General features: G+C 40.6%; 1 protein-coding gene across 1 annotated transcript in view; it reads left to right on the top strand.

Moving 5' to 3' along the window:
* The first annotated feature begins 898 nt into the window (after positions 1 to 898).
* gap43 (growth associated protein 43) overlaps positions 899 to 27,759 on the top strand; it is an 82,460-nt gene continuing 55,599 nt past the window's right edge. Inside the window, exon 1 of the mRNA XM_003219144.4 lies at positions 899 to 1,216. Coding sequence (XP_003219192.1) covers positions 1,187 to 1,216 — 30 coding nt within the window. The 5' untranslated portion in view covers positions 899 to 1,186. The remainder of the gene's footprint in view (positions 1,217 to 27,759) is intronic.

Below are 27,759 nucleotides of genomic sequence, written 5' to 3'. Positions count from 1 at the left end.
TGGTGGTGTGAGCGAGAGGAGGGCCTCTGCAGCAGATCTCAGAGCCTGCGCTGGTTCGTAACGGGAGATGCGACCATGAAGACAGGGAGGGCCTGAACTGTATAGGGCTTTATAGGTCATCACCTGCACCTTGAATTGGAACTGGCATATTGGCAGCCAGTGGAGCTGCTTTAGTAGGGGTGTTGTATGCTCCCTGTAAAAAGTAAAGGTTTCCTCTAACGTTAAGTCCAGTCATGTCTGACTCTGGGGGTTGGTGCTCATCTCCATTTCTAAGCCGAAGAGCCGGCGTTGTCCGCAGACACTTCCAAGATCATGTGGCCGGCATGACTGCATGGAGTGCTGTAGTTAGCTCCATTTTAAAGCCTGGCTGCCAGTGCGGATCTTTGAACCTACTGAAGTTATATGCTCCCTGCCTTGGGTTTTCCTAATCTTACTTTACTGACTTGTGTCTCAATCTCTGCTTTTATGCTGTAAGCTTTCGGTGTGCCTTAGAAACTGGCTTTCCACTGGATACTAAATGTAACAAATAAATAAATAACCCCTCCAGATAGGAGTGGCCCCCTGGTTCCTAGCCCCCCTGGGGTGAATTGGTTCTTCTTCTTCTGAAAAGGAGCTCCTTGGGCACATGTCTGCCTTGAGACATCCCTACCTTGCCACACCCCTCTGAACAATCTGCAAGGCTTCTCCCTGTGTGCCCCCCTCCCCAAAAACCAGTGCCAGGGGTCCCTCTGCAAGAGCAATCTCTGTACAGTGGGGAAGTCGCCCGGTAGTTAGGTCCAGATTGGATAGGTTTACATATTCATGAGTCTGGCAGAGGGCTGCGAGGGGGTGGCTGCCTCTCCGAGTGGGGTGGGGGCTGCTGGGGGGAGGAGGAGGAGGAGGAGAAGTGACTAGTCACCGAGAGCTGCCAGGGCACAATTCTGGAAAAGAGACAGTGAGCGAGAGCAAGAGCATGTGAAATGAGCAATAACTGTGGACCTTACAGTTGCTGCTGCTAACTGCCCTGGTGTGTGTCTGTGAGTGCGTGTGTGTGTGTGTGTGAGAGAGAGAGAGTGAGAGAGAAAGAGGGAGGGGAGGAGTGGAGAGGGTGGGGGGAGAGATAAGAGAGAGAGAGGGAGAGAGGTGGAAAAAGGAGAGAGAAGGAAGGAAGGAAGGAACAACAAGGAAGAAAGGGGACAATACAATCATGCTGTGCTGTATGAGAAGAACAAAACAGGTAGAGCTGGAGATTTTTTTTCTACTTCTTTCTGCCGGGAGCATTCCTGGGCTGTAGGCGCAATGTCTCTTGTTTTGTGCATCCCTCCACCCTCCGGTCGCTCTCCGGGATTGGGAATTGCTGGTTGCCGGTGTTGGGTTGCGACTCTCTTTCCAGCATCTTCCCAGGGAAGGAAGGCTCAGCCTCGCACACCCCTCTGGTGAAGGCAGTGGGGTGTGTGGGTGTGTTGCCTGAGAAGTCGGGTCGAGTGGGGGAGGCTGCCTAAGGATCCGAATTGGGGGGAAAGCCAGCGGGGAGACCCCCTCCTCTTTAGGCACACCTTTTTGGGGGAAGGTGGGTGTGGGGTGAAGTGTGGGAAGAAGGTGTCTTCCTTGGGTGTGCCTTCTCTTGGTATTTGAGGGTGTGGATATGGCTTAGAGGAGGGGGAGAGACCCAATTCTTCCTTGAAATTTCTAAAAAATCCCCCCTCAAGATACTCAGTAGATGTTGAATTGATGGGTGGAAGGATGCATTCTGTTGTTGGCTGAGTTAAAAGAGAGCAGGAAAGATGGCATGATCTAAGAAAAAATAATCTCTGAAAATAATAATAATAATGACGGTATATTGCTGTTAGGAGAGACTGGGGTGGGGGTGGGGAAACAGGGTTGGGGTTCCCCCTTCTGCTATCCTTTTTGGCACCCAGTGGGCTTGGGCAAGGGTGCTCCAGCTGGGAAGGAGACAGCGAACCACGCCTCTGTCAGCTCCAATGGGATGGGAAAAGATGGAGCAGTGTGTGAACTTTCTGGAAGCTGGTTCATGGATTTTAAAAAATTGGTTAGGGGAAGAGGTTATGGAAAGGTGGAGAAGGCATTTTCATTTTGATATTTCTTTTAAAGGAAAAATAAAAATGAGAAAATGGGGAACATATTTGCCCCTCCATACTTCCTGCCACTCCCCAAGCACACCTTCCATGACAATCCCCTCTTCAGAGTGGACCTTCAGCCCTTTCTTTGTGACCACTGACATCTGATTTCATATTGATTATTCTTTTTTTTGTGAAACTGGAAACTGGAAGAAGGTTTTTGGCCTCTGGTGTCTGTGTAAAGAGCATGCTATTGCTCTCTATGCCGGGGAAATACCTTTTACTCAACCTCAACATACATTTTTGTGTTGTTCAATGTGTCTGACACAGCTTTCCCTGATGCAGTGTTTTTTGGGGAGAGGGAGGGAAGAAAAGGTGGCCCTGCTGGTAGTTGAAACAGTCGTGTTTGAAAATAGTGTAATATGCATTTTGGAGGCAACATATGTGCTGGGAAGGTGGTCTGGAAGATCACATGGGTGGGGCTGGTGAATGGGGAAACCCTACTGGTGTTCACATCTGCTTCCTAGCCATGTTTTAAGCATTTTCCAATTGAGGATACATCCTCTAAAACCTGAAGCAAAGTGGGCATAGAATATGTTGCAGTCAGGCAACAGAGCATGTTCAGTAGCCATATGTGAGATGGAAAGTGTAGGATGAGGGAGAGAGAAGGGGGAGGAAGACAGGCTGAAAGGCATCACAGTGAGTGGGGAGGCTTAGCACGTTTTCAAATAAGGTAAAGGCTTTTGCGTGTTCTGGGGATGATAGGCTGTGAAAGCCATGTTCACCATCTTTTCTGAACTAGGCAAGACAGGGTTAATATCTTGCCTGCCTTACATCTTACACACTTGCACTCTTTGGGATTTTCTTTAACTCCTTTTAGAGTTCATTAATGGATAGGCTTCTAGCTGAAAATTCAAAATCCCCGACTATATTCTCCTTCTTCTCTACATTGTTAATAGCTTGCCCAACTCGTATCTTACAACCCTGTATTTCTGGGTTTTTTTAATTAAACATTTAAAAGGTTTCATAGCCGTATTTATAAATCTGTGATGGGTAAGCTTCTTGATTTATATATACTTGAAAACCCCTCAGCCACCAGCACAGTCACCAGCCACACCCCTTTGCATACTCCCATAGGCTACCTTTTCATCAATGCAAGGAAATGTCCAGTTTTCCGAAACCTTGTACTATGCTTAAGATCGTACAATTCAATGCACATACTTTTGCAGACACAAAGAGACACACCCATGCATGTGCAGTGATATTACACATGGATACAACTGCACTTTGGTGCGCACAGGTGCAAGTCTCTATCCAGACACACCCACACACATATGTATCCCCATTCATATCTTAGAATTGTGCTTCATTTTTTCCCGCCACTTCTTACACAAAAGGAAATGGCAAATCGACTGAAATACAATGTTTCATAGAAAGTTTGGATCTGTTCCTTAAAACCTTTACATAGGAAAGAATATACCCTCCTCCTGCTTGATCATGTTTTTCCATAACCCCACAGTTATTCTGACAAGGGAGCCAAATAAGACTTGGGGTGTTTTCAAAATATAGACAGGTTTTCTTATTACTCTGGGGGGTCCCTATGTATGTTTGCCTCCAGAAGAACAAGTAACAGAAATTGGGTGGGGACATGGTTATTACATATCTGTGTGTTATTTAATGCATCTGTGTTGATCATGTGTTGACAAGTGTATTTTTATTTCTTATACGTGGCATCCTAGGAGGATTAATAAGGAAGAAAATAAAAGAAAAACATATTAAAGTATAGTATTGGTGCTTTTTAAGTTCTCCTTCTCCCTCCTCGCTCCGAAAAAATACTGCCTGTAGTCAGAATATAGAGAATGAAATTTATTACCTTGGTGGCCTTTCAGAGGTGCTATCTAGATTGTTAAGACACCTGCAGCTGTAAAGATGATGCCTTTAAAAACAGATCCCTAAACTGCTGCAAAGTGTTATCTATAAAAAAAAACCCCACGCTATTTGGGAAGAAATCTTAAACCTGATCCTGCCTTCTTGAAAAATGTGCTGCAGACTGTATGCATTTCATAGTGAAGCAATAGCTGTATGCCTTCAATATTGTCTATAGATTGGAGCAGACAGATATGATGTGGATGAGTGCTCAGTAATGAACTGAAAAGGTGATTAAACAGAAGCCCACATTTTCCACTTGTAAATGTGAATTCCTGGTTCGATGTACTTGTGCTTGAGAGAAAGCGAGGTTTGAACCCTGCCACACCCATGAAATCAAAGGAAGGGGAGGGCTACAAAGAGAGAGCCTGCATTTCTTTCCTCTTCCACATGAGCAGCATGGAGAAGCAAGGCTTCTCTGTCTATCCAGAGACTCTTCAATGCAACTGGACAGGAAGCAAGTGTTAGGGGCCATTCCAGTGACTAAAGCCAGATAGTGCATGCCTTTTAAAACTAGAAAGCTAAAGGGAACGATGGGAAGAAAGAGGAGTAAGCACTGAAAACAGATTTTATTGCTTTGACATATCACAAATCTCATTTAAAATATTTTGATTATGCTACCAATGTTGGCAGGAAGGAGAGAATGAAGGGGTGTGTGAAGACTTTTCTTTGGTTGAGAAAAGAAGCATTTAAGGTTGATTATGTTCTGGTACAGTCAGGCATGTAGCTGGGGGGTGGGGGGGGGCTTGAGGGGCTTCAGCCCCCCTCCCGAAATTCTCAGGGTGGTCCGTGAGAAGCCCTTAGATTTATTATTTAAACTGTTATGCTTATTCATATCATGATCTGATCACCATGCTCACTATGTCCCATATCCATGGGGGTATTGGGATAACGATACCAAAGGTTTGCTAGGGTAGATCCTCTCCCACTCAGACTCAGCCCCCCCCCCCAACCAAAAACACAACCCCTCCCGAAACAAAATCCTGGCTGTGGGCCTGGGTATAGTGCAGTACACAATTCCATATCAATCAAGATGGTTTCAGCTGACATTGAACATAAATCTCAGGTACAGTTTTTCTTTTAGAGATGGGTGCCATGTGGCTTTTCAAAACTTGGCATTTCATGGAAACATTTTTTGTGGCTAAGGGTTTTTTGAGGATACGGTGCTCCTTCAATAGCTGTTTTCTTTACAGATTTCTAATAAAACATATACCTGCGTGGAGGCATTCACTTAGGTTTTTTTTCCTTTTCCTGTCCCTACAATTTTCTGCACTTCTTGTTTATTACAGAAATGGATTTTTTTTCCGTAAGTAATTTAGTGAAAATTATCCTCTCATTGCAAGTGTGGGCTTCCCAAGAGGTTTAACTGAGAGCAATTCTCCTGTAAAAGAAAATACAGCCAAGACTGTTACTGGAAGAAATTACTAACATACTTATTGGGATCTTCTAGGAAAAACAAAAAATCCACAATAATAACCACAATAAAATTAGAGTTTCCTGAGAAACAACTAAAAATCAGCACTTTATGGATAGGGGTGGAGGAAGCTTTGTTCTTAGGCAGAACAGGTATTTGTGTGAGTAAAAGAAATCAGTCTTTCAAATGGAAATGAAAGATTTTTCCTGCCTGCTAGAAAGATTTCAAAAATTCAACAGTTCTGCCACCACTCCTTCACAATGAAAACATGAGTCAATCCCATATAGAGATGATGTGTATAACCTGAGGCTGCCCTCCCGTGCAAGGATAAGATTATGTGATTTTCCCAAAGGCAGTGTTCACAGATTATGAGTTCAGAGTACACTCCCTTGGCTGCAGACATTTTTTTTTCCACACGAGGCCTGTGGAATGTAAAGATTCCCCATCCCTTTTTTTGGTTATTGCAGTGATTAGTGTGTAAAACACACATTCTCCAGGTTCTCTGCCTGCTGGTCATGTGCTGTCAAGCTGCCTTTCTGATCTGCTTGCTGTGCCCTCTTTATGCTGAATGGTGTGGATGACCCAAAGGCTTTCCTCATCATTTTCCTCTCCCCTCTGCCAATGTGTGTGTATTAAATGTTTTTTTCTGTCAAGCAGTGGGCATGTGTATAAAAGCTGCAGGTTCCAAATGTCTCCTACTGCGAGGAGGATGTTTCCAGCTTGGGTACGATCTTCATGTCCCACAGAGTGATGTTTATGCACAAACACTGGGGAAGTGCTGTCCCATGGTCTTAGAGGCAGAAATTATCAAAGCACCTGTCCTCCCCCTCCCAAAGTTCCCCATGATGTATGAGTTTATCACTTGCAGCTCTTTCCTGCCGCTGCATGTGTCAGTTGAGAGTTTTTGGCAGTGTACTTTGAATTGGTTTGCAGTCCTTCAGCGTATATAAGGTTTTCCAGACAAGATGGTGCCTTGAGCAGTAGGCACCACCTGCCTAACTTCTATAGAGATTTGGAGTTCATGGCCCCATATATTTTGTTATCAGGTGTGTTGATAATATGATAATCCATTTAAAATGCATTTATGCAGATTTACAGAGGGCTGATATAAGGCCAAGCTATATTAGTCCCAAGTAGAGTAGACCCACCAGGATTTACTAAGTGTTGACTCATCATTCAGCAATGGACTCAATTAATCTACTTCAGCTGAGACTATCAATAAAATATGGTCCTTAATGTTTAGATTAAAGGAGGAATGGGTTATGACAACCCTAAAAAAGGAACTCTATTAGAATCATAGAATCGTAGCAATGGAATAGATGACATGGGTCATATGGTCCAACCCCATAACATAACACAAGGAAAGGAATGAGGAAGTACAGCCACTAGTGGACGGTGAAGTAACAGCTCCCCCTGTGGCCGGAATCGTGAAGGTGGAAAAATGTTAAATGCCTCTGTGTCTGTCTATACTGTATGTTGTTTGTCTGTTGGCATTGAATGTTTGCCATATATGTGTTCATTGTAATCCGCCCTGAGTCCCCTTCGGGGTGAGAAGGGCGGAATATAAATACTGTAAATAAATAAAATAAATAACATAGGGCAGTGGTTCCCAACCTGTGGGTCCCCAGATGTTTTGGCCTTCAACTCCCAGAAATCCTAACAGCTGGTAAACTGGCTGGGATTTCTGAGAGTTGTAGGCCAAAACACCTGGGGACTCACAGGTTGAAAACTACTACCATAGAGGAACATAGAATTGTTGCACGCGGACACATCCATACCGTTCAAAGTTTCACAGATGAAAACTGGAGCATACAAGGCCATGCAACTTAATTAGTATTTGAATAAAATGGTAACAGTAGACAAGCCAAGAAAGGCTGCAGTTGTTTAGTTTTGCCTGATTCTACTGGAAAGGGCAAGATTCTTCCCCATCGTCTCCTCTTCCCCCTGCTAAGCTGAGTGCAACTACTTATGCACTTTTCATTCAGTTTTCAGAAATTGGATTAAGTTGAAGGTAAAGGATGAACATGGGAGGAGAAGAGATAAATTGGGACATTTTAAAAGCAGCTGTAAAGGCAGGATGACAAATGATTGAAACTGTCATTGCCAAATTGGGACGGTTGGAAGGTATGCACTCAAGGAAGCTGCATAGTTCTTTCTCAGGTCTGTAAAATAGCTCTATGGAAGGTGTAAAAAGGTAGAGAAAGGAACTGTGCAACAGGGTAGTCTGTAAGGAGAACTGGTGTTAGAATACAGGACTGGAACTTGGCAGATCTGTGGTCCTTTCACACTATACAACCATAATTCTGTGTAATGCTTTAACTATCATGGAGGCTTCTTACAGGATCTTGGAATGTGCAGTTTAGTGAGGAATATTTAGAATTCTTAGCCAGAGAACTCTGGTGCCTCCCCAAACTATAAACCCAAGGGGAATATGGTGGTATAATGCTTGCTGGGAAAGGGCCCTGGATTTTACCCAGTGAGCCATGAACTCAGTAGGTGGCCCCGGCCCAGTATCTCTCTCTCCCAGATTGGTTCATCTCATAGGGTCTGCAAGGATAAAGTAAGAAAAATCACACTACCTTGAGCTCTATGGATAAAATGTGGGGCATAAATGTAACATCATTGCTATTGATAGTCATGATTCCAAACTCAGAGATGACTAAATAATGTAATGCAATTCATTGTGCTGTTAATACCTTACTACTGCATCTTGAAGTAGGTGAACATGAATGGAAAAGTATTAGCTTCTCTTCTTTTATATACTGCTTTTTAATTCTTTTGAACTAATGGACTCAATATACTTTTAACCTTAAGTACTGAGAGAGCAAGGTGCTCATTCCAGTTCAACATGGTCCCTATGGATCTCCACTGAACTAATTTATTCCAGCTTGCCATCCCTCCTTCTATGAATCTGAGATATTTCTGTGCTTTCCATGGGGCTTCTGGGTTTTCATTAGTTAAACATTTGCATAAATGTTTTGAATTCTCAGATGCAAGGTTGTGTATGTTTTCATTGGCAGTCTTTCATGAAGGGAAAATGCCCATAATTTTGCTTTTCAGAAATCTGAGAAAACATTAATTACAGGATGCAGCTCATTGCCAGACAAATGGCATTTTACTTAGTGAAGTAAAGGTGTGCAAAAGGTGGTGCAAATGATCAGCAATGGAGTCTTGATGTGTGTGTGAAAAAGAATTACCAAGATGCAGAGAACATGGGAGTTGGAGTAAGGATGCATTTGTTCTGTATATGCGTGTGTCTTCCTTACCGTGATGCTTGCTGAATAAAGATTACCTGTTTTTATAGAAAGTCATCATCATCATTCCCCTGAGTATATTGTTGATTGGCATATATGCTCTTTGTTCTTTTAGAGACAGATTTATTCAAATCAGAGTATCAAGCCAATTCCTAGTGGTATGGTCAGGCAGATAATATGCATGAGCTGTAAGGGTGACCTCTTACTATGAGTCACACATAACAATTCTCTTTACTCCTACCCTAAGCCATATTTCCAATGAAAGCCAACCTATTGACAGCCTTTCTTATACCAAACAGAATGCAGAATGATGGCGAGATCAGGCACAGCAAGTGTTTATCTTACACAGCATTGCAGATTTTCTCTTGTGGCTATCTGATAGTTGGCTGTTGGTGAGTTTTTTGTTTTGTTTTTGGTCCTCTTCTTTGGTCCAGAATGCCCTGCGCCCAGTATACAACTCTCCCTCTTCTTACCATCATGTAGACAATTCATTCTCATCCCTAACTGTTCAGCCTCTCTGGAGATAAATACAACAATTAACTTATGTGGAAAGATAACATTAGGGATATATTAATTAGAACTGTTGTTAGTGCAGCAAAGGTTTTGCTCTTTTTGATAATGTTAATGCCACTGTTTCCCCGTTCTTAATTTCCCTTTGCATGCCCATCTGTTCTTCTTATTTTTCCCCATGTGTGTGATTCATATTTCCAGGCTGCTAGTCTCTCTTGTGTATCTTGCTCATACTTCACAGCCAGCACTTTCCTTTGCTTCCTTTCTGCTAGTTTTAAAGGCCCCTTTCTCCACTTGCATCATTATTTGTACTAAAATTATGGATGAAGTTGTGTCTTCAAATTTTGCATTATGCCAAAGGGTTCATTTTGTTTCTGTTTTGCAAATGAGATGCATTCATGGCCAAAAGCTCAGATAGCTGTGAGGAAAGGAACACAGCTATTAGAAATGGCTTCCAAATGTTGGTCTCCAGGTGATAAGGATGGATAAAGGTGAGACTTACTGTGCTGTGGTAGCCCAAGGTTAGATGATGATTGAACACAGCATTCAGTGGTGTGCTTTTCTCTGAACCAGATATAAACACAGAATGATGGTGATATTCATCCATTGATGTTTTCCTCTAACTTCTGATAGTCATAGGACTGCATTTTGTGAACATGGAAGTTGCAATTTGGATACATGGCTTTTGTAGTCATCAGTTGACCTATTTTGGTGTACTTATTTTATTTGTTAAAAGCAACCATGACCTGTGAAAATGAGTCCCTATGGTTAATTATATGTTGAGAGTGGAAATCATTTCTTTTGTTTGTCTTGCATCTACCTTGTGTGCCCTTAGGCCTTTTTTATTGTGTGATTATTCCCCATATTTACTTTCTTCATACCAATTATGGTTTTGTAAAACCTACACTCTGCCCTTTCTCATTGTTTCCTTGTGTCCAAACAGTATAGCCATGATTGTTTCCCTGATCTCGTTTGTCTTCCTCATTTTTTAAAAAGCATGACCAGGCCTGTTCAATTTTGCAATTGTTTTCTAATAAGTCTCAAAACGACCCTCCTCCATGTTCTCTCATCAGCACTCTTGGTTCTAACAGATTGGTCATTGGTAGGGACTGCTGGCTAATCATGTCCAGTGAAAACTCTTCAGCCAATTTTGCACTATTTAACTGTGACCATGCATTTACATCAAGGTTTGGCCATCATGGGGCTAGGACTTATAAGGACAGCTATTTTTTTGTGTTGGGGGCGACTTGAGAAACTGCAAGTTGCTTCTGGTGTGAGAGAATTAGCCGTCTGCAAGGACGTTGCCCAGGGGACACCCGGATATTTTTTATGTTTTTAGCATCCTTGTAGGAGGCTTCTCTCATATCCCTGCATGGAATTGGAGCTGATAGAGCTCATCCACTTTCTCCCCAGGTTGGATTCGAATTGGCAAAAGTTGTCCAACCCAGCCTTCAAGTCTCCAGTCCTGCTGGCACAAGGGTTTAACCCACTGCACCACTGGGGGATGCATGGAAGGACAAATTGGTTATTGGTAGGGACTGCTGGATGATCATGTCTAGTGAAAACTCTTCAGCTTATTTTGGACTATTTAAGTGTGACCATGTAGCCAAGGTTTGGCTACTATGGGGCTAAGATTTGGACATCTATGAAAAATCTGGACAAGATCCTGAAGTGTAACGATATTCCATCAAACACTAAAGTTAGGATTGCCCATGCCATCATATTCCCAGAGCCGGTCCAACAATGAGGCGAATTAAGCGGTTGCTTGGGGCGCAAAACATACGGGGGTGCAGTCGAGACTGCTTTTTCTGTTGATTTGTTGATGTTTTGGTGCTTAATTTGTAAAATCTTAATGTAATTTGATGTTTAATAGGCATTTCCTTAATCCCTCCATATTATCCAACTTTTTCACTTATCCAACACTTTTATTTTTCAGTGATTGGTTTGGGGGGGGGGGGCGCCAAAATTCTGTTTGTCTACACTTGAAAAATATATAGGGCCGGCTCTGCATATTCCCCATGTCTTTGTGTGGTTATGAAAGCTGAAAAGGGGAAAAAAAAAACCAGATAGGAAGAAAATCAACCAATTTGAGATGTGGTGCTAGAGAAGAGTTTTGTGAATATAACAGACTGCTAAAAAGACAAATCAATGAGTAGAACAAATTAAACCACAATTCTCCCTAGAAGCCAAGATAACTAATAATAATAATAATAATAATAATAATAATAATAATAAAAACTTTATACCCCGCCACCATCTCCCCGTGGGGACTCGGGGCAGCTTACATGGGGCAGAGGCCCAAACAACACAAGGACAAAATATAAGCAGCAAAATACAATCACAATATAAAACAGATAAAACAGTAATGCAATATATCAATTAAAACAACAATACAGGATAAAAAATTACATTAAAAACACATAAAAGGCAAGACCATAATAAATACAGGATAGATTATTAAAAACCCTCTGGGGCTGATTAATTAATGACTGTATCCCCGAAAGCCTGCTGAAACATCCAAGTCTTCAGTTGTTTCCTGAAGGAAGATAGAGAGGGAGCCAACCTAATCTCCCTGGGGAGGGAGTTCCAGAGTCGGGGGGCCACGGCCGAGAAGGCCCTCTCTCTCTCATCCCCACCAAACGCAGTTGTGAGGAGGGCGGAAGCGAGAGGAGGGCCTCCCCGGAAGATCTCAGCGACTGGGTGGGTTCATAGGGGATGATGCGGTCACGGATAGGCAGGTCCCGAACCATTTACTACTAAACTATGACTGCTGTACTTTGACTATATTAGGGGAAAATATGACTCACTGGAGAAAACAATAATGCTTAATAGGGTAGAAGGCAATAGGAAAAGAAGATGACTATATTCCAGATTGATAGATTCAGTGAAAGAAGCCATAACTGCCCTGAGTCTGCAAGATCTGAGCAGGGCCATTGAGGATAGGGTGACTTGAGGCCCTTCCACACAGCCATATAACCCAGAATATTAAGGCAGATAATCCACAATGAACTGGATTATCTGAGTCCACACTGTCATATAATCCATTTCAATGTGGATTTTATACAGCTGTCTGGAAGGGGTCCTGGAGTTCTGTCATTTATAAGGTTGTCGTAAGGCAAAGTCAACTTAACAGCAACCTTCATGGACTTCCCCTACATTATCCTTGTTCTGAGCAAACATGAAGCCATTAGTGTGCAATCACATTGTGATGTCTTATGGCCACAGTGTTGTGCAGGGTCATCCCACATTCTTCTTTCAAGACTTGTTAATCCCTGTCCCATCCAAAATTGCTGTCATAGAAAACCATATGTTTTCTTCAAAATAAGAAAGTATGCATTTGGTTCAAAGCAGAGTGATATGCACAGAAATATGCTTGAATACAAGGTTCATGTTCCACATGCACCTTTCCTTAAAAGAAAAAAAGTGCATTTTGCTATAGCATCACTAGAATTTAGCATGGGGGCAGCAGGGAGTAATCCCAAATACTTTAAGTGGCACACTACTGTGGTTTTCTGACCCTAAAAAGTTGTCCATTTATATTATAGGTTTAAGGGGTTTGTACCCCATGCCATTCTAAAAATTATCTTCAAATTTGTGGAACACATTTCTGAGGATTTAAGAACTTGTTGGATAACAGCAGTATATGACCTAATCCAGAAGTGAGAAGCTAAATAATTGCAGGACGTTATAAAATGTGATACGTCACACTGCAAGATAGCAATACAGTTTTCATTATATGACTTCTAGACTATTTTTTATCCATTTTAGTCTCATATAAAATGAAAGCCCTTTTAAGTCTTCTATGAATAAGTGCATTTTTTTGGGTTCAATCACTGTTTTATTCCAAAGTGGCATACACGTTCATTGGTAGCAAGCTAATTCTTCAGAAGCTGAGTTTGAACTGGGGCATTCATTGTGAAAAAATGTGAATAAAAAAGGAGCAACAGAAAGCTACAAGGGTGGTGTTACACAGAATCTGTTTAGAGGTGTATCTCTACACTATAAAATTAATGCAGCTTGACACCACTTTAATTGCTGTGGCTCAATGCTATGGAATTGTGACAGTTGTAGTCTGACAAGGCCTTGGTCCTTCTCTGCCAAAGAAGGCTGTTGCTCCATCAAACTACAATTCCCAGGATTCCATAGCCTTGAGCCATGGCAATTAAAATGGTTTAAAAGTAGATTAATGCTACAGTGAGATGCAGGTTAGGGTACAAAGAAATCTTAATTTATGTCCCAGATTAATACTCTTAAATTACTTTGTAATCTCTTCTTCAGCTGCCTCATGTTCAGTGTATCTACAAGATTTACCATCCAAACAATAACACTGAGGTCTACAACATTGTGTCCCAGAGGTTAAAAAGATTACTTAAAGGGTTTTTTTAAATTCATCTTTACCACTGAGTTTTTGTTTTGAATTAGGGTCATTTGTCTAATGTAAATACTTTATGAACACTGGGTGAACATAGTTGAGTGCATCATATTAGCAGACATGCTATTTACTAAAAAGGGCTAGTGGTATAAACGTGGCTAATTTAGCAAGCAATTTTATCCATATGTAGATATTCAGTCATTGCAACACAATATATAATAAAAGATAAGATCACCAATCAGAACTTGTATACAGTATTCATAAATTGGCATCACCAAGACAACATACTGTGTATGAGGTGCTTTAGTTTAATAAGGATAAGTAAAGCCAAAAATAGGCCTGTCTTTGTAGTTATAATCTGATCTCAGTCTGTTCCCAAATAGATCAATACTCTGTGGGGTGGTAACCTCAGTTTCTTTGTACAGGGTTTGTCTAAATATTGTTTCCTTATAGTTAAATAAATCGAGCAATTTGACAGAAAATGGTACAGATCACAACCTTCTTGTGAAGTGTAGTGCCTAAATGGTCTGTTGTATCTTTTCCCCAGGACTGCGGTGACAACAAATTAAACTGGGCAGATATACATATGCTACAGATGGTGCCACTGGTTACACACACAGTGTCATTTTGTTTTGTTATGAGATCTTGTGCATTATTGTGAATCAGATGAGATTCACCAGTAGGTAGTTTTTTAGGCTAGGTGATTGTATGTCAAGCTTCCTCTTCATCCTGGAAAGAAGTGACGAGTGGAGTGCCGTAGGGTTTCCTCCTGGGCCCGATTCTGTTCAACATCTTTATTAATGACTTAGATAAAGGGTAGAAGGCATGATCATCAAGTTTGCAGACAACACCAAATTGGGAGGGATAGCTAATACTCTAGAAGACAGGAGCAGAATCGAAAACGATCTTAACAGATTAGAGAGATGGCCCAAAACTAACGAAATGAAGTTCAACAGGGATTAATGCAAGATACTCCACTTAGGCAGAAGAAATGAAATGCAAAGATACAGAATGGGGGACGCCTGGCTCGACAGCATTACATGTGAAAAAGATCTTGGAATCCTAGTGGACAGGAAGGTGAACATGAGCCATCAATGTGATGTGGTGGCTAAAAAAGCTAGTGGGATTTTGGCCTGCATAAATAGGAGTCTAGTGTCTAGATCCTGGGAAGTCATGCTACCCCTCTATTCTGCCTTGGTCAGATAACACCTGGAAAACTGTGTCCAGTTCTGGGCACTGCAATTTAGGGGAGATGTTGACAAGCTGGAAAGCGTCCAGAGGAGGGCAACTAAAATGATCAAGGGTCTGGAGAATAAGCCCTACGAGGAGCAGCTTAAAGTGCTGGTCATGTTTAGCCTGGAGAAGAGAAGGCTGAGAGGAGACATGATAGCCATTCATAAATATGTGAGGGGAAGTCATGGGAAAGAGGGAGAAAGCTTGTTTTCTGCTGCCCTGCAGACTAGGACACGGAACAATGGGTTCAAATTACAGGAAAGGAGATTCCACCTGAACATTAGGAAGAACTTCCTCAGAGTGAGAGTTGTTAAGCAGTGGAACTCCTTGCCCCAGAGTGTGGTGGAGGCTCCTTCTTTGGAAGCTTTTGAGCAGAGGCTGGATGGTCATCTGTTGGAGGTGCTTTGAATGTGATTTTCCTACTTCTTGGTAGGGAGTTGGACTGGATGGCCCACGAGATCTCTTCCAATTCTATAATTCAAGCATAGGAGGGATCTCCTCTGACTTGTTTATGATTTGAATCTTTCCCAAGAAATTTGTTGTCAGTCCCTTTTGAAGTACTGCAACCTTCTTAACTGTGTTGACAAAGATCTCTCTTGATACGTCATTGCTACTTACTCAGTGTCAGCGTAATATCACAAGACATGAAAATAGATCAAAATGTGTGAATGCTAATTTTATTTTGTTTATTTAATTTATGTCCCACCTTTTCATCTGAACACTTAAAGGAGATGGCCCATGCACTGGTCCTAGAATTTAGCACCTTGGATGGCTCCTTTAAAATTCAGACACTGCCCTACTGACATGGAAACCAATAGCCTCAAGTAATAGAATTTTTTTTCTTTCATACTATTGCCAATTTTCCATTTTGTAATGGAAATGTTTGTGTTTCTATAGATCCCTTATATCTGAAGAGTGCTTGCCTCACTTAGGCCCACCCTTCCTGCAATTATGTATTGTCTGAGTATGCAGAATGGCCATCCAAATGGAAACGGAGGCCATTAGACTATGTCATTTGTTATAATCATCGAATAATTTACATGTGTCACTATACATTACCACATTCATAAAGAAAAATTACCCACTTTTCATTTAGAGCAACAAACAGAACGAAAGTTGTTATTCTCTGTTGATGATCCCTTCATTTCTTAGTATTTATTTGCTTATATTTATGGTTTTGTCCTATCCAATTTGGCAGCCAGACAAAAATATTTCTCTACAGCATGTGCCCATTTATTTCCATTCCTAGCTTCTTGTCTACTTTCTGCAGTAGTCCCAAACTGTCTAACACATGGAAAGCTCTTGTGTCTTTTTCTATCTTGGGGAAAAGATAGGAAATATTAACATTACCGGAGCCACTGGTGGCGCAGTGGATTAAACCCTTGTGCCGAGAGGACTGATGACATGAAGGTTGGGTTGCTGACCTGAAGGTTGCCAGTTCATATTCAACCCAGGGAGAGCATGGATGAGCTCCCTCTATCACCTCCAGCTCCATGCAGTGACATGAGAGAAGCCTCCCACAAGGATGCGAAAAACACCAAAACATCAGGATGTCCCCTGGGCAGCGTCCTTGCAGATGGCCAATTCTCTCACACCAGAAGCAACTTGCAGTTTCTCAAGTTGCTCCTGACACGAAAAAACAAAACAAAATATTACTAAGACTGACAATGGCTCCTAAGATTAAACAGGAGTGAGCAGGCAACCTTAATAAAGTTGTACTCAAGCCTTGAACAGCAGTAAGGCCTTCACTCAGTCTTTTATCTGCATTTTAAATTTTTTAGCAAAGGATACACAGCTGGAACCCTTTATACCACATGCTACTGTTGCTGTGGGGCACCTTCTCACTACATGCTTATATAGCACTATTATTCTATGTTTGCCATAGTTGGAAAGAATGCTGAACAAGATAGGCCCTTGGCTTGGTACACTATAGCCTGATATACCATTTATTATTCCATTGAAATGTCAAAAAGCTATTGATCTAACAGACTTTAAGGGAGTGCTACTTTTTGCGTGTACTGAAATGTTATAATGTTTTTGCTCAGGTCTCATGTTTACCATTTCTACTTATATTTGCAACTGACATTATTGTAGTCTACATTTCTTCACGCATGCATATTCCAAATAAATTGAAAATGTGCCTAATTATCCTTGCTGTAAGTATCTTGTGTTTTGTTAGTTCCTTCTAGTTGGATGATTGTTCTTTTGTTTATTACAGCTAATATGGCTTCAAAATAAAAATAGGATCTCTGAAGACATATTAAGAGTTGGGAGCATAATCAGACTGACAAATACATATTATATCCTACTGAGACATAAGACAATGGAAGGCATATGATGTCATACAGGCTTTATCATGTTTATCCTAGAGCACTTCTTCCTTTTGTTAAACAACATTTACACATAAACAATTTAACAGAGGAACAAGAAAACAAATAGTACACACGCACACACACACACACACACACACACACACTATAAATATTAAATATAAAATAAATTTCACCTCTAGGATAAATTAACATTTTACAATTTATTTTAAAGAAAAGAACATACTAATGGAGACTTTATCTTTGATTCGACTCTTCCTGTGAATCCCAGCACAGGGGATTTTTTTTATGCCATGCCTTGGATATACCCTCATTCTATTTAGAAGGAAGCATTCAACAGAAACAGTTTGGATGATAAACTGTAGCAAAAGGAAGCAATTTCCACATGTGTCACAATACACATACACAGGGAGCAAAATTAGAACTGTATTGAGTAAAACCGAGGAACTCCAAGCAAACTATCAGAGGGAAACCAAACTTTTCCATTATTAACTGGAGGAGCATCTGACATGGGAGCTGGATGCATCTTTGTTCCCTTCTCCCAATCTTCAGAAGGAAAATAATGTGACTAACCAATTCCTGAAAACTTTTACAAGGCATAAATCTGATTTAAAAGAAACACAGGGTCCTTCGTTGCCTTGTTTTGTTAAGAACATTTTAAAAGTGCACATGGATTTCCTGTCACTTCCAGCTTCAGTTGGTTTGGTAAGCAGTAAGTCTGAAGGGTATGAGTTGGCTCCCAGGGCTCAGTAACTCACCTTACAGACTTTTTAAAATGCACAACGCACGGTACAGTACAGTGCATAAGATATATTGTGGACTTGTAAATTCTTAAGTCAGTCAGTTTATATTTGAAATCATTTTTATTTATTCCATTCAGATATGACAGATGTGTTGGGCACTTACCTGCTGAGATAGGAGTAGGGCAGTGCTACTGGTTCCATCTCAGTGTCATGTGTCTAGCATTTCCTCAGGCCCTGGTGTCCAAGTATTGTCATCTGTAAAAGCAAACTGTATACGAGTATCACACCAGTTGGCTGCCAAAAACCGAGGATGAAGTGGCACCCCTTCTCTGTTTCATATCCTGAAGTGGACTACCACCTGATTTACCCTTCTATTGGTAATGGGAGAGCATCTCCATCAAACCTGAGGAAAGTTGGCTAGTTCAGGAGATTAGTGAAAAATAGGTGGTGGTCTCAGTTGGGCTGGAAGTTGAGACTAAAAGGCACTGCTTTCTTTTTTCTTATACACAGAACCAACTTTTGTGTTTATGTTAATGAACCAGCAAATGCATTCAGATCACAGTGAACCTTGGTATATGCTAGGGTTTGGTTCCAGGCCCTCTTCTGAATACCAAAATCCATGAATGCTACAGTTTTGCTTTTTGGAATTTTGGGGAGAATAATTTCAAACTATAGGTGGTTGAATCCTTAGATGCAGAATCATGTATACAAAGGGTTGAGTCTATACTATTTCTTTTTAAAGTATTATGGGGATCCAAAGACATTCCTGGACTTCTGCTATAGATTTGAGATAAAGATGAAAGCATTCTTCTGTTCAACCTTGATTTATCTGAGAATGGCAATAAGTACTATATCTTTTTGTTGCCATTGATGTTAAACTGAAAGCAGATGTAAGGAGTTGTTGATGGTAATTTGTAACCCTCTAGTTCCTTTGTCTTCCTGTAACTAAACCTAAGTATGTGTAACTGAAATAACACATATTTTTTCCAGACTTGATATCAGTAGAGAGAAATAAAAGGTCAATTCTTTATATGACTTTGTATTTTTTTTTCAAGCTAACCATCTACTGAACCTCAGTTTCTACAATCAAAGCTAACTTTACAGACTTGAAGCTAGAGTCAGATCCAGGTAGCTTTGTGTTTGCTCAGGAGAACTGAGAAGATGTTCCTGAGAGGGATGATTCTGACTAATGGAGAAATGACATGAATGCTGTATAAACTTAATTGTGTATCCCTGAACTGAATCTTACCTATAGGGACAGGCTGAGATTGTAGATTATGCTTCAATTTGCAGTTTTAGGAATCTTATTTTTTTTAACTAACCTAAGTCTACAAAAATTTACAAAGAGAATACTGATTGGAAAGTGACAATAAAAGAAAGTGGGACTCAGGATTTTCCTGGGACATATATATTGTAACCATTATGTTTTGGTCACCATCTAGTCATGATCAAGGCTAGGATGAGAACTAGAGGAAGTTACTGTCTGAGGTCATTGGAAGATAGAATAGCAACATAAAGGTTTGTTCAGGAGGCAGGAGATGAAAATGAAATCAGGGTGGCAGAGGTGAGCACCCATTATTTTAACACACGAAAAGCTGGCTTCTCAAGTGTAGTATTTTTGGTGGAGTTCAGAGATATGTTTTCAACCAGTATTATAATGAAGAGGGGATTAAAATGCCAAGATGTTTTGCTTTTTACTTGAGGAAGATAATGATAATTCTTTTCCTGCAGCTTTTCTGTATTACCTCTCAAGTTTAGCTGTCTAATCCAGATATATCATAGCTAGAGAGATGGGGTTGACTTCTTAGGCAGTAATATATTGTTGTGAGCAATCCTGTTGCACTGCAAATTATTTTGGGGTAACTTGATCTTGAATGGCCAATTAAGTTCCATTTGCTTTGTAAAAGACCTGCACCTGATGGAAATGAGACCCATTGGAACTGGCTTGCTAATATCAACACAGCTTTCACATTTTGACACCACCCCTCTAGTGATGTGGATACAGGAATTATCCTATTGAATTATCCTGCACTCACTAATTCAAACTGCCCAATTTTGCCCATACTTGCTTTTCTGCATTTTTACAGATGGGCAATCATATTTAAGCTATGTAATAATGGTATTATGAAATCCTATCTATGTATAATTTGTCAAGTCACTGTGCATATATGTGTATGTGCTTTCAAATTGCCTGACGGCTTATAGCAAACCCATTGATTTCATAGGATTTTCCTAGGGAAGGAATACTCTGGGGTGGCTTTGTCAGTCCCTTCCTCCAAAATATAGCCCCTACTGCACCTGGTATTAATTGGTGGTTTCCCATCAAAATACTAACAAGGGCTAACCCTGCTTAGTTTCCAAGATTAGATGAGATCTTGTGCCTTTAAGAGTATTTAGACCCTGGAAAGCCAATAGTATTATAAAAGAAAAAAATGTTTTAGACTATCCTGAAAACAAAAAGGTTGAAAACTATTTAATGAATTAATCAGCCCAGACAAAAAGTCGAGGATGCCACATTGTAGTCAATGGACAAGTCAACAAGAACAAGTGGACTTATCTCAAATCCAATGCTGGCTGCCCTCATGACATATGCTAACTTCTAGTAGGCATCCTGGGTTTTCTTGTTTTAATCTGATTTTACCCAGCTTTAGGCAAAGCCATGGGTACTTTGGAGTTTGCTGGAAACTCCATAGTATCCCAGGGCTCTGAAGAAGTCCAGTCAGCTGGATTGTATCCAATTTGGACCAATTTGGCTGTCCTGGTGGACACCACATCATCATCTGATTTGATCAGCATAAAAAAAAGGGATGGCTTGTCCCTACCAACCATGGAGATTGCCAAAAATGGGGCCACTAGATGTATTCCCCCATTGCATGTCAGAGACATGAGATGCAATAGTCAGGAGCTTGGTCAGAACTGTATGGTTAGCAAGAAGCTGTGGTGGTGACATGGAAGACGAAGTGATATTTCATCTTGGCTGGACCATCTGAATGCCAATGCAGTGTCATAGTGGGTTTGACCTGATGTATGTGGCTGCCAGTATGGTTGTGCCTGGACCAGTCCAGAACATAATACTATGGACTGGTCATGGTTTAAGCAGCCAGTGTAGACTCACCCAATATTCTATCCTATATTCCTGTTAGCCCTGTAAATTATCAATGATGCTATAATATTTTAAACCCATGCCTTAGTTATATTACCCATTAAACTGTTTGGTTTTTTTTTGTTTGTTTGTTATATCCATTGTTGTTTGGAATAGTTTGGAGCACGGAAGGAGGTGTATAGAAGATTTAGTCTCTACAGACTACTTTTTCCCCTTGCTCAATATATTTGGCCATAGACACACTCCTGGCTGGTTAGTGACAGGGTGGTCATCCAGACTGTTGTCTGGACTGGAAAGAAATGTTGCCTGCAGTAGCAATGTATTAACACATCAGCATCCAAATCAATATCTTCTCTGACAAGGCTAATTCCATAGGGGCATGCTGCCGCCAGACATGCTGGAAGGGAAAACCTGGCCAGTTAAAGGGAAACATTGTTGTGGAGGTCCATGGGACCATAGCAGTCCAGAGATTAATGCTTCCTGTGTTTAGGTCTCATTGGAAAACATACCCTGGTATGCTCAATTTTTAAAAAAATTATAGCTGCCATATTCTTACTTCAGAGAGTTTGTATCTTGTCTCATTTTCATGTTTTTAATCTTTAAGTCTCTTTTCCAACAACCTTGGTTTGGTCTATTCTCTCTTTCATTATCCCTTTTCCCTTTTAATTTTTTCCTTTCATCCTTTTCCTTTATTCTGATTTTACCTTCTTTTGTTTGTGGTATTTCTCCTTGTAACCGCACCACTTCCTCTTTCATTCTTCCCTTTTTCTTGTTTAGGCCGCAATTCCAGCTTAGGAGGAAAATCAGGGTGTGGCAATGGCTTCTCTGAACCCATGACAGAAGATAAAAAACTTCTCACAGATTATGGTTGTTGCAGCAATAGAGCAAAAGAACCAGCTGCACTGGCTGAGTCCAGCCAATCTTCTGCTTCCTCATCCACTGGGAATTAACCAGCCTCCCCCTTCTTTAATTACTTGGGATGTTTGCTTGGTTTTAACGAACCCTTAAACACCACTTCAGAAGTTAATTGCTCCTATTTCCAGTGACATAAATAATAAAGAAACACACACATAAAGCACGAGCTGGGGAGATGCTTTGCTGAACTCAGCATCTTCTGTTCATTAGAATTTATAGTAACACCATCAGCAATGGTCACATACACTCTACTGTACCAAACAAAGTTCAAGGTGAAAGCAACCTGATTGGGTTTAGTGCCCAAGAGTAATTTCCCCACATCTGGCTAGTATCAACTTGCTATGTAGACCGCCTTACCTTGACTGTTACAAAGGCTTTGTGTGTTTTGTCAGAAAAAAAAGAAAAATGAATTGTTTTTTATGCCCTTTACTTTTTGATTCGGTTTCCTTTGTCTGAGCCCTTCATGTTTCTGGCTGCTTGATTTGTATTCATAGTGAGACATGGAAGTATGGCATGTATGTACGTCAATTATACATGAATCACACTGAGAAATGCTTTTCAGGCACCATTCCTTTCCCTTGGGATCTTGTGTCAATTTTTCTATTCATGTGGAAAAGCCAGAAGCCTCACTCATTTTCTCATACAGTGGGCCCTCAGTATTGCTGGGATTTCATTCCAGGACCTGCTGTGGATAAGCAAATCCCTGGATGCTCAAGTTCCATTATATGCAATGGCATAGTAAAAGGCTGTCCCTTATGTAAAATGGCATAATCAAGGCTTTTGGATGGGGAGGGAGGAATATTTCCTAGCTGTGGACAATAGAATCCATTGGTACAGAATCAGTGGATATGGAGGGTTGACTATACATTTTTCTTAGGTCTCTTCAGTCAAACCAACAGTACTGTCTGCCTATGATCTCAGTGCCCTGATTTATCATTACTAAATGAATACTATAAAGGAACTAGATCCTGACTGAGTTTGAAAGTTAACTAGGGCCAGCTCTGGTTAGTACTTGGATGGCAGCCGGCCAACAAATCCCAGGTGCTGTGAGCTATATTTCAGGGGAAGGAATTGGCAAAGCTACCTTTGGGTAATCCTTGCCTGAGAAAACCCTATGAAATTCAGGAGGTTGCCATAAGTTGACATGTGACTTCACGACAATATCGCCTACAAATAAATAAGTAGCCTTTTGAGTAATTTTCTCTCAACAGCACTTCTGGTGAGTTCAATGTCTAAATGTGACAAAATTTCAGCTTAAATTTCTTGCTTGAACCACAGCTTTCACCAAGACTTGTTATTGTCTTCCAGACTGACAGTTTTATTAAGAGATTCACATCTTGGATCTCTTAATAAAACTGTCAGCATGGTTTCATTGTCTTGTACTGAAAAAAGCCATGTCATATGGACCCAGTATCTTCTCATATGACTCCAAAACTGAAGACCTGTAAAATATATGTTACAGTGAAATTCATTTAGAATAGCAATGTTGCCTGTACAGCAAAATACAACAAAATCAAAAATCTTCAAAATAGTGATACATTTAGTGGCCAACCGAAATGCAGAAAATTTATCCTACAAACTTTTGAAGCTTCACTGGCTTCTTGATCAGACAAAGATGTTAAAATCATAGAATAGAAAAAAAAAGTGAAGATCTTAGATTCAGCAGGCCTACAATCTGTCTCAGATGTTACTCTGTTGTAACATCTGAGACAGAACATGTTACTGTGAGTGACTTTGCAATGATGCATAATCAATAATGGGATCTTTGCATCAGGTACTTATTCCGTACTGGGCAGACTTTTTTAAAAGAGGAAAATTAGCCAGAATATCTTATGGACTGAGGCTCTTTTTCTTAATTTTGACTTTGAAGCATTGAAAACAAAATGCAGAATTTCTATCAGTCAGAGACAGAGATGGTTGTGCCTTTGGGAGGAGAACTGATTTTTTTGGCCATTTTGTATACTACACCCACGTTGACATACAAGAATCCTGTTACTGCACTGCAGAATGGCAGGGATAGAAGCTGCTATTTTCTTCTGTCCTGATGCCTTCACACTCTTTAGCTGGGTTAAGCGAAACTGTTTTTGGTGCTAAATTGTTTCCACACCTCAGAAAGTGTGAAAATTCCCCCTGGCCCCACTTCACATGCCCGTGTCCTGCTAGCTTGGTAGGTAAAGTTGACAGACTATTCTTCCTTTGCATTTCTGAGCCATTAAATTTCAGTTGTCTCTAGGCTTTACACATTACCTCTTTGATTTTCTCTGACATAAGTGATATGGGGGAAGTTATGCTTGGTATGGAAAAAATGCAGTTCTTCCACAAACCATTTATCTCTCACACCATTACTGAGCCAGTGGTCTGTTTATGTATTTTATCATGTGTATCTTCACATATTTAAATAAATGGAATCATGAAATTGAGTTTACTATTGTCTTTGTTCTTTTAAGTCTTGCTGGTATATATTAGAGAGAGAGCACAACTTTTGTTCACATAGATTACTTGGATGTGAAGCTGTGTCAAGGGTCCAAACAAGGATGGTAAATTTAGGCTACCCATACAAGTTCGATTTTTAATCTCAAATAAATCTGGCCTTATAATAAGTAAAACTATAAGTCCATCTTATTTATTGTCTGACGGAATCTTTCCAGCGTTTCAGGCAGAGAAAAAGGATAGGTTTCTAATTCAAGGAGAAAATAGATCCACATACTCTGCACAGATTACATAATGTTCTTTCTTTGCCATTAAACAGATTGCTTGTCTAAGGCAGTCCCATGTTTGAGGGAGTCTTATATTTAAAGTGCTGTCCTATCCAAGTTCAGCTGCAAAATAAAAACCATAATAATAAAAAGAACAGGGACGATAAATGGCACCTTGTCCATGTTTAGCACCTTGGACAGCAAACTTGGAAGGTGTATAGATGCCTTCTCTAAGAGTGCATCTACATCAGGCATGGGCAAACTTGGGCCCTCCAGGTGTTTTGGACTTCAGCTCTCAAAATCCCTAACAGACTACCAGCTGTTAGGAATTGTGGGAGTTGAAGTCCAAAACACCTGGAGCGCCCAAGTTTGCCCATGCCTGATATAAACAGTAAAATTACAGGCCACCCTCGAATTACAAAGTTTGATTCACACTTGACTCTTAGTTACAAACAGATGTGACAACAGAAAGTGAAAGGAAATCTACCCCTAGGAAGAGAAATTTACTCCTTTCAGAGTTATTGTGTGGAAAAGGTGTCTCCACTGAATCTTTATCACCAATCCTTGTTTCCATGACAACCCAAAATAATCAAAATCCAATTGTCACAGGGACAGAAAATGAAGTGCAATCTTGTGATCAGGGGCAGAGACAGCAAAACAAACACTACGGGGGTATTAATCTTTCCCTATGTTTTCCAAAAAAAAAAAAAGAGGCTGGAGTTACACTTAAAAATGTACCTGTTCTGATTTATATCAAAATTCATCTTATGAACAAACCTACAGGACCAGTATTGTTCGCAACCTGGGGAGTACCTGTATTGCACTTTGACATCACTTAACTGCCATTGAATCCCAGGATTTGTAGTTTGATGTGGCACAAGCATTCTTAGGCACAGAAGGCTAAAGACCTTCTAACACTACAACACCCATGATTCTACAGCATTGAGCTATGGCAGTTTAAGTGGTGTCAAACTGCATTAATTCTACAGTGTAGTAGCGCTTAAGTCTCACTTTAGTGGGCTATGTTGTATTTCCATTGAAAATATTGTAAGCCAATTTGGGTCTCATATTGAGAGAAAGGCAGAATACAAATAAAAACAAACAAATTATAACAATTATTTCAGAATATGTCCCTATCAAAATAAATTAGCATAAGTTAATTTTGCCCACATCTGTGTTCTCTTTTGTCTGCTTTTTCTACAATACATTGCCTAATTTTTGGTTTTGCATAAGTAGCCGGCCTTTTCCTACTGTTTACCAGAGTGAATGAACTGCCAGTTCAGGAATTCATCCCAACAAGTTGCATCTAATTCTGGCTTCTTACAGGCAATTATTCAGTATTAAAACAAATAACAAAAACAGTCACAAAAATTATGACAAAAATCTGGATGCATTCCAGAGACCTTTGTAGTCAATTTTATGTTATACATATTTTTGTTTTATTACAGAAATGCCAAAATATACAGATATTTAAATTTTTAACTCAACACAAACTTTGAAATTCTAAGCACCCAAGATAAAAACTAGCTGGTCTGGAGCCATTCTGAATTGCACTTTTCTCATCATTTGCTACCTGATTGTACTTAATGGACATACAGGTATATTACAGTTAATGAAATAGATCTGTCCCTAGAAAGTGGCATTACTAGGGATGCGCAGACCATACTGGGTGACACTATCAGAGAGAATAACACCCAAAATGACACTCCCAGCCTTTTGGTTGCAAAATAACATGCAAATTTCTCCCTCCAACACTGGCTTCTGGTAAGTGTGCTGACAGACCCAGAGGAGAGGGGGAAGAGGCAGCAGTTGTCCCTAGCACATGCACAAAGCCCTATCATAGATCAGCTTGAGTGTCTTCCTGCTTTTTCCCCACTTTATGGGTTGGCTTCTGGTTGGTCTAGTGGTGGCTGCAGCATGAAACACTGCCAGGGTGGACAACATGGTGACTCACAAAGACAGCCTGGCCACTACAGTGGGTTTTTTGTGTGTCAGGAGCAACTTGAGAAACTGCAAGTCACTTCTAGTGTAAGAGAATTGGCCGTCTGCGAGGACATTGCCCAGGGGACACCCAGATGGTTGAGGTTTTACCATCCTTGTGGGAGGCTTCTCTCATGTCCCCGCATGGGAAGCTTGAGTTGACAGAGGGAGCTCACCCACTCTCCCGCCTCTGGCTTGTCAGTCAACAGTCTTGCCGACACAAGGGTTTAACCCATTACATCACCAGAGAATCCACTGCAGTGGTGAGTGGGATAGGGGCCAGCCAGTTTTTCTCCCTTCTCCATCCCCGACTCCATCACCTTGACAATACATGCTCACTGCACCTCCCTTTTCTATTCTTTCTTGTTGTAGGATGCCCAATCTCACCTGCTTAGTTGTGGGTGATGATACAATGACTTACCACATTGCATGGTACTATCTGAAGTATTGCATTGTTCCTGAGCATTCCTCTTTTAACAGAAAACTTGGTACCAGAGCTAGAATTAAGTGGAAATAATAGGGATATGTTCTTCTTTCAGTTTAAAAGAAGAGCAGTTCAATATGTAGCAGATGTTTTAAAATCCAAAATTAAAAACATGCACATGGGAAATGAAACAGCCAAATTAGATACGCCTTGCGGAATTGAACAAAAACATTTTGAACTTTTTAGAAACCACTTGAAGGCAGCTTTCAAAATGCTTCCAGGGAAAGAATTTTCCCCACCAACATACAGTTTTCTTATGATTTCAATTTTGGGGATGAAACTTATAATATGCTTGGAGGGTAGCTGGTGAAGCAGGCTTATCTCTCTGTTTTCCTGTTCACACATGCTCAGTAAACAATTCTGGAGGCAGCTGCTGTTTATCTTGCCTGCTGTAGGCAGACACACAGCTTGAGCTGAATCAAATTATTTCCCAGCTCAAGCCTTATTGCACTCTTTGCTGCAGTTTGTTTGCAGCAATCTGACACTGTAAGCTGTGCTTTTTCTTGCCCCCCTTCACTAGCCTCTTAATGTTGATGCTGATAAAAAACCCTTCTAGCGAAACAGAGGATGGGTGGGCATAAAAAGATTTTGTAGAAAGAAGTTTCTCTGTCAGAGGCTTGTTAACAGAGGTACGCCTGTGACAGGAAATGAGCCTGGAGTCCTTTCAATGCAAAATATATAGTCCTATATATATTTGAATGTAAGTCTCTGCATAGAAATGGAGGGATACAGAAAATAGGGC

The sequence above is a fragment of the Anolis carolinensis genome, chromosome 3 (genome assembly GCF_035594765.1).
Source record: "Anolis carolinensis isolate JA03-04 chromosome 3, rAnoCar3.1.pri, whole genome shotgun sequence".
Lineage (NCBI taxonomy): Eukaryota > Metazoa > Chordata > Lepidosauria > Squamata > Dactyloidae > Anolis > Anolis carolinensis.
This window is presented reverse-complemented; position numbering and strand designations above follow the sequence as displayed.